Raw genomic sequence first — 7,349 nt, forward strand, 5'->3', positions numbered from 1 at the left:
GAGCTTCAGCAGAAATCAGTTTTTTTTTCCCCCTCATCTAATCATTTCAGATGATATCAATGCCGACTTTATTTCCATAAAACAGGGAATCAAGCCAGTCGCAGCATATCGGTCTGTATTGTGTTTAAAATGGCGCTTTGGTCCCCTGTTAACTGTCTGTACGTCTGTGTTTGCATACAGAAAATGCATTTCCATGTTTCCCTGTGGTGATGGATATGCGTAAATATGTTTTTCCAAAGCAGAGAACTGGGAACGGTAAACATTGGAGCCACTTAAAGGTCATGATTTTTTATTTATGGATTAGTTTTTTTAAAGTTTTACACGAGAACCAGTTAGAGAAGCGCTCACCACCCATTTCAGATCTTCTACTCATCTTAAAATGGATTTAGATCCCCCCATCATCATCTCCACAGTCCACAAAAGTCTTGCATCGCCCTTCATTTCTTAATATTTTGCTTCCAAGCAGCCTGATTCTCTCCTAACCCTTCTTGAGTCATAGTTGTCCAGGCTTTCTGGGGCTCTTGCAAAGTGTTTTCTTTGAACGTTGGCCGCCTCTGACCATTTTCAGAGGAATGTGCTTTTTGGTTGGTCAAGCAGCTTAACACTGATTTATAAATCATTTGAGCATAAAAGCGCCTAACTTTAGGGATGAACCAGTGTTGTGTTGGGGTGTTGTGTCACCTTGACACAAAATGGAACAAAAGGCAGCCAACACCCAGAGAGGAGCTTTGGGATGTCCTTCAAGAAGCCTGGAGAACTATTCCTGAAGGCTCCTTAAAGAAATGACAAGTAAGCTCGTCTGAGACGGTTCCGAAGAATAAAGGTGCTTATACCAAATATTGACTGACAAGCTTGTTAGAGTTGTACAATCAGTTTTTTCTATTTATGTTTATACTTCTTTAAATATTTAGTACCTATTCGCACCAGCTTCAGTTCCAGTTTTCCTGGGAAAACTAACCCAACGAGTATCCCAGCTTCTGTCACAGAAAAACATGTCACAGGATGATGCTGCCGTCGCCGTGGTATTACCTGTCATAGATAGTTCTGCGTAGTCACTGACAAAAGTAGGATGCATCACAGAAAAGTTTAAACATGGCAAAGTGTTTGGAAACCTGTGGAAATGACATTGTGTGTAGAATAAATAGATTATTTATTTATTCTTTTTTTTTAAGACTAGTCTGAAACGATACAGAATATGGAAGAGTTTCAGGGGTCTGGAAACTTTCCCCTCAGCATCGTGTTTTGTAGGAATAATGAATATGCAAATTTCCCGGTTGTGGAACGGACTGACTACGTACTCGGCTCGTTTCCTATCTGTGAGGAAGGATGAACAGCAGTAATCACAAAGAATACATGAGTAGGAGCATCAGGAGCAAAATAAGGTCTAGTCCAGATGAAGGCAAAAATGTCAGAGCGTTTCTGGTGCTCGAGGCGTTGGAGCACTGCACAATCCATCATCATACAAAGTACAAGTGTGAGCACCCTAAATGGGTACAGTCCCTCAAACACACAAATGTCGTGTCACAATGGCTTGTGTGTGTGAATAAGGGCCCGACACTGAGGACACCGGTGGTGGATGTCCCTGAGACGCTTCATGTAGAGGGGGATCAAACAGCAGCCTGCGACACAGCTGTTGGGAGGAGAGCACATTAGCTAAAAATAAAGGCAGTAATAAAGCGTGAATTGGAACATTGCTGTCATCATGAGTAAGAAAAATTCATTTTTAGAAGGTGGTGCGCTGTGTAGAATATCAATAAGAACAGAATGCAGTGACTTGCACGTTTCATATTTCAACAGAACAGAGAAACATCAAATGTGGAAAGTCACACATTTTACTATTTCACAAAAATATATTAGATCATCTCGAATATGATGGCAGCAATAAGTGGGTACGGGGCCACGCTTACCACTGTGTAGCACCCCCTCTTCTTCTCTTCTTTTATCAACAGGTTTTTTTTCATGATAGAGCTTTAACCTGCATCTGTGGATGGCACAGTGTCCACAGATAAGGATTTCTGGAAGTGTTCCTGAGCCCAAACAGTGACTTCCGTGACAGAATCAGACCCGTTTCTAATGCAGAGCCTCCTGAGGACCTCGGACCTCCAGTATTGACTTTCAGCTGCGTTCCTTTTGCACAGAGGCATTTTTTAAAATACGTCAACCGTAGATGAAGGAATATAGTTTTTGAAAGTTGATGAACCTTTGCCCCTCCTCACTTCTGAGAGACTCTGCCTCTCCGAGGTGCTCTTTTAAGACACAATAACGTTACTGACCTTTCTTCTTTTAGCACCACTCCCTTTTCCAGCCTTTTCTTGCCCCATCCCATCTGTTTTTTAGGCGTGATGCTGCTGACAACTTCAAGATCAGCTAATGTTATTCATTAAATAGTAAAATGTCCCTCTTTCAGCATTTCATTTTTGTCTATTTTCAAATATGAATAAAATGTTTGCTTATGAGTCTCTGCATTCTGTTTTATTCACATTTTATCACACATCACAGTCTTTTCTGAACTGGATTCAGGGTAAGAGGTTAGTTATTGTGTCCATTCCCCAACAACTCACCCCATCATGGAGCTCAGTATGCACATTATCCACGCTGCCTCGCCCACATTGCTGCTGGTTTCCGTGACAACGACCTCCTCACATGCTGGACACTTTGTGATCTCTGCTGTTAGACCCAGACTCTCCACTTCACCCAAAGAGAAACAGGAAGACCAAGAACACAGGTGACTACACGTGCTGTTTGTAATGTTCTAAAACAAAACAGAGCAAGTCTTTCTAGAACTAAGCATTACTGTGACTGTTTGAAGAAATACGTCACTTTATGAAAAGATATTACACACCTGGGACGATGAGACTTGTTGGTTTTGCAGCTGTAAGGTCGCTCTGTTCCAGCTGGGCAGGAGGCAGTATGTAGATACCTCTGCGGGGAGTCTCTTTATAAACAGCAGGTTCTTGTTGGTCTCCTGCTTTTCAAAAATGAGAAGTTCAAAGATGTTCGTTAGAGACTCAGAATACCAACAGTAAACTGAGTGGAGAGAAGAGCTCGTGCCTCTGTTTGCTTGGGGTTTGGAGCTTGCTCCGTTTTTCTTCATCTCCTCCTTCTTCCCGTGCAGCTCCTCCAGCTCTTTCTGAATGGCCACCAGCTCACACTGTTCTTCATCGTCCTCACTGGTAACTGACGACACAACACAAGCCAGAGTTTAAATGCGTATTAACTATTTGTCATTTTTAATATAGCTCACTTATAAAATAGATGGTAGACAAGGGGGAGGGAGGTAGCAACGGATTACTGTGAGAAATCTTTGTCCAGAACAAGAGGAAGGAGTTCCATTTATGAATGCTACTTTCTGTTAACTTTGTCCAGAGGTGGTGTCAACTTCTCTGGGCTCGGAGGAATCTGGGATGGAAGTGGAATTGTGTACTGTGATCAGACCAATCAGTATTCAAGATATTTTCGAGAAGAAATTGATGTCATATGATCTGGACCAAAGATCAGTCCAAAAGCCAGGCTCTGTGATGGTGTGGGGCTGTATCGGTGACTTTGGCAAAGGTAATTTCCACCTCTGTGATGGCAGCATCAAAGCAGAAAAGTTCACTGAGATTTTAGAGCAACAGATGTTAACTTCAAGAGCGTTTTGTGCATTTTATACAATAGAAAACCACACTCAACACTTTTCAAAGGCAAGTCTGAGGAAGAAGAGGTGTGCGGGTGCTGGTCGGGCCTGACCAACATGGGTTGAGACTTTAGAACTTATGAATGCGACAATGACGATGCTGTATTGTGAACAGGAAGTAACACCTGAAATGCTTCAGCACTTGGTATCCTCAATACCAGAATGTTGAAAGTATTGTGCGAAACGGTGGCAACACTGGTAAAATCTTTTTGGAATGTATTGGAGTCTTAAAATGAAAAAAAAAATGTATGAAAAGTTGTTGTTTTTTCTGATATGGCATCACTTACATTTTACCGAATTTGTCAAAATAAAAAATGATGAAATATTAAATGTTAATCCACAAGGAACTCAGTATCATCCTGTACCACCTGGAGGGCCCAGATGGATAAGGTGTCCAGTGCTCAGCACCATGGCCAAGGAACAGACTCCTGAGGGCTGGACAAGCTGGAGCATCAAAACTGGCCCAAGAAATACCTTAAGATGGACTTTTCAAAGGTTTAATGGTCAGATGTAATGAGAGGAACAGTTCATGGAGCACGGAGAAGGGCCAGCACCCAAAGAGAGGCCCCAGCTGGGTGGAGGAGGAGTACTGGTGTGGGCTGCCGTTAATGTGGATGAGCTCAACAGACCTTCTTGGGTTGAAGATGGACTGAAAATCAACAACAAAATCAGCTGCTGCTTTCTGGAAGACACTCTCACCGAGGAGTGTTTCAGGAAGTAATCGTCAGCATTCAAGACCCCTACAATGCATTCAAGTGCTCCACTGCCTGGTTAAATCAGAAAGACCTGTCTTAAATACTCTTGAAAACCTATTGGTTCTTTTCCAATGTGAGATTCAAAGTGATGGAAGAAAACACACCATTTTGAGCAGCTTTTGGAGACTGTTGTTGCTGTTTCAAAAGATAACGATTGTGTGAACAGATTAAGAAACAGCACAGATGGAAGCTGTTTATAAATAGAAGTGTGGCTGTGTACGTTACTGAGTATATGAAGATGCACAAAATGACACACAATACATTTGTTCAATGACTCACTTTCCTTTGTGGTCCCTTTGCAGTTTTGTGCTTGTTTCTTAATGCAGAGCTGCATCTTCTGTAGAAGGAGGCGCCTGTTTTCAAGCTGCTGAATGCGGAAGTCGATGTCGGCCAGCGTTGGGGCGCCTCTTCTCGGCTCAGGTGTCTCCTGGATGGGTTCGAGTGGGCACGTCCGCTGCTGTTCTGGTTCTGAACTCTCACCTGTGTTCAACCTCTTCCTACTTCCCACCAACCTGAAACACTGCAGGCGCACCTCGTGGTTGTCTGCATTCTCCATCCCAGTTACGACACTGAAATCCAAACGTCTCTGAAGCAAGCTTGAGCCAAGTTAACCCAAGTCCTCAATCTGGGCTGATGAACAGGAAGAAAAACCTCCAGCTCAAACCCACAATCTGAAATTCCCGTCCTCTGGCAACAAGTTTAGCTTTCTTTGCAGCCTAGAAAAAATGCAACAAACATTCCCTGGTGCCGCCTCATGAAGTTAACTCCTAACTCCAACTTGTAAAACAGACTCACCAGAAGAAAATGCTTTTATCATCTGTGCAGCCTCGTGTCATGATGTCACAGGCATCAGTAAGGCTAGTCCCATTTGAATTAAGTAAACAGTGCACATAAACAAATGAGTTACTGTAAGTCAGTAAAACATGCAAATATTGTAAGCCTGGGACTTATGCCAGAAAATTAACTGTAACTGACTTCAAATGAAAGCCGGTTGAGCTTGAGGGTATGTTAGAAAATATGAAAAGGAGCTTGGTGACGCAATGCTGAAATTCCTTGGTCTGACTCATGCTTTGGTCTCATGGAGATGTACCAGAGTTTTATTCCATCATAGATGGTATCAACATTCCATGACCTTGCTAAAAAAATCTTGTTTCCCATTCTTGTTTAGGCAAAATGTTTTTTCTGTGTTGATGAAAACATTCATCTGTAATCTGCCATGGATCTACAGTGTTTGAATCTTTATTATTCAAACATATGTTTTAAAAAAAAATATGTAGAAGTTGGGATACTGAGGATACTGATTGGTGCAGGAAGAATCTGTGTCCAGTCATTTCATTCGCTCAACATTCTGAGGTTATTGTCTGATTCTTTTCTTCATAATGCTCCATACACCTTCAATGATTCAATTCAGTTTAATTCAATTCAGTTCACTTTCATTTATATAATGCCAAATCCCAACAGATGTCATTTCAAGGCACTTCAAAGATATATTCCAATTCAAGTCTAATGTAATCCAATTCAGTGTAATACAATCATTGAATAAGAGGAGACAGATCTGTACTGGAGGCAGGTCAGTCAACCAAACACACTATGTGTCTGTGAAGACATTACGTTGGAAGTCATGCAGATAAAGGTCTAGCATTGTCCTACTAAAATAACCATGAAAATCGTGGGAAATGACCTTGACAGTTGCTTAGGTTTTCCAATATTCCAATATGAACCTCTGCCCTGGACACTGGTACACTCCCAATCACTAACGCTGGCTTTTGCACCTTTCACTGATTACGTTCTGGTTCTGTTTTTATCTCTCATCTTTGGCATGTAGAATCAGGCGTCATTTTTTCCCCCAAAAAAAGCGAGCAGAACATGGATTCGTCTGACCACTCATTTTAATATGTGTCTACTGTCTTCCTGAGATTACTTTATGCTACAGATTCTGTGATGGTGCAAAACAGAGAGCCACAATCCATCATTGCTTGGAAAGACTAAGCCTTCTGTGGATGCTGCTTTTATACCCAATCCTGACGCCCTCACCTCTTACCAGTTAAGGGCCGTTTATGCTTCTCCGTCATTAGCTATGACCTCGACATGGACCCCTACGCCGTAGCCTGACGTGCGCCTCCAAAAAATGCTAACTAATAGGTCGCGTAGACGCGGGCCGTCAGGGCTGTGATTGGTCCGCTCAGAACGTAATTTCTGGCAGTTGCATTTTCCGGTCTTAATGGCTGTATACGGAGAAGAAGCTCGTTGACGTTCGAAAATTATCGAAAGTGCATTTATTCATCCAGGTTGTAAATCCACACCAGTTCCCAGCCTAGGCCGGTCGCACAGACCACCCCAGCAAACGTCTTCTCTGTTGCCTGCGCTTCAACATTTGCAATATAAGCATTTGTTCTTCAATATTGATGAGCTCCATCTGAAAATACAGCTGCTCCATCTCGGTTGCCATTGTTTACTGTTGCTAACTCTGATCGGAAGAAAAAGCAAGGATTTGACTATAACTCCAGGAACCACACAGACACACAGCCACACCTCCCTTCCGGCATGGTGTTCCCTCGATGCAGAACTTTGAATGCTCAATGACGACGTCAACATGATGGAGGAGTATAAACTAGGACTTAATCTGCTGACTGTAGAATCTCCCAGAACAGTGTCGCCTGTGCATTCTGTAAATCTTTATGTCCCTCTTCTTCTAAATATGATCTTGCTCAGTCAACAGTGACAATGTACATTTTCTATGGACTTTTGACAGTGAAAAAAAGATTCAAACAAAATACGAAATTACAGTTTTTGTTGCCTTTGAAAATTGGGTTTTATGTAATACTTTGACTGAACAATTACATTACAATAAACATGTTTGTCTTCAAACAATATAACCTTATTTCAAATCATTATCATGAATAAGTGACAGCCTGCTT

The 7,349-nt window shown here is 42.0% G+C and overlaps 1 protein-coding gene across 1 annotated transcript; it reads right to left on the bottom strand.

Annotated features, from left to right (window-relative positions):
• Nucleotides 1-2,821: 2,821 nt before the first annotated feature.
• LOC140278052 (uncharacterized) lies at nucleotides 2,822-5,105 on the bottom strand. The gene is made up of 2 exons (XM_072372936.1): nucleotides 4,711-5,105; nucleotides 2,822-3,177 (listed from the first exon to the last, which is right to left on the bottom strand). Exons 1-2 carry the CDS (start codon nucleotides 4,985-4,987, stop codon nucleotides 2,822-2,824), a joined length of 633 nt encoding a protein of 210 aa, XP_072229037.1. The 5' UTR covers nucleotides 4,988-5,105.
• Between the last annotated feature and the right edge of the window lie 2,244 nt (nucleotides 5,106-7,349).

The sequence above is a fragment of the Leuresthes tenuis genome, unplaced genomic scaffold (assembly GCF_036924035.1).
Source record: "Leuresthes tenuis unplaced genomic scaffold, fLeuTen1.0.hap1 SCAF_20, whole genome shotgun sequence".
In the NCBI taxonomy this organism is placed as follows: Eukaryota; Metazoa; Chordata; class Actinopteri; order Atheriniformes; family Atherinopsidae; genus Leuresthes; species Leuresthes tenuis.

Bases quoted from the DNA above. Each gene is read 5' to 3' on its own strand.
- LOC140278052 (XM_072372936.1), bottom strand. From the start codon at position 4,987: ATGGAGAATGCAGACAACCACGAGGTGCGCCTGCAGTGTTTCAGGTTG. The intron at 3,178-4,710 runs GTGAGTCATTGA...TTGTGTCGTCAG, and splicing joins CAAAGGGACCACAAAGGAAA to TTACCAGTGAGGACGATGAA.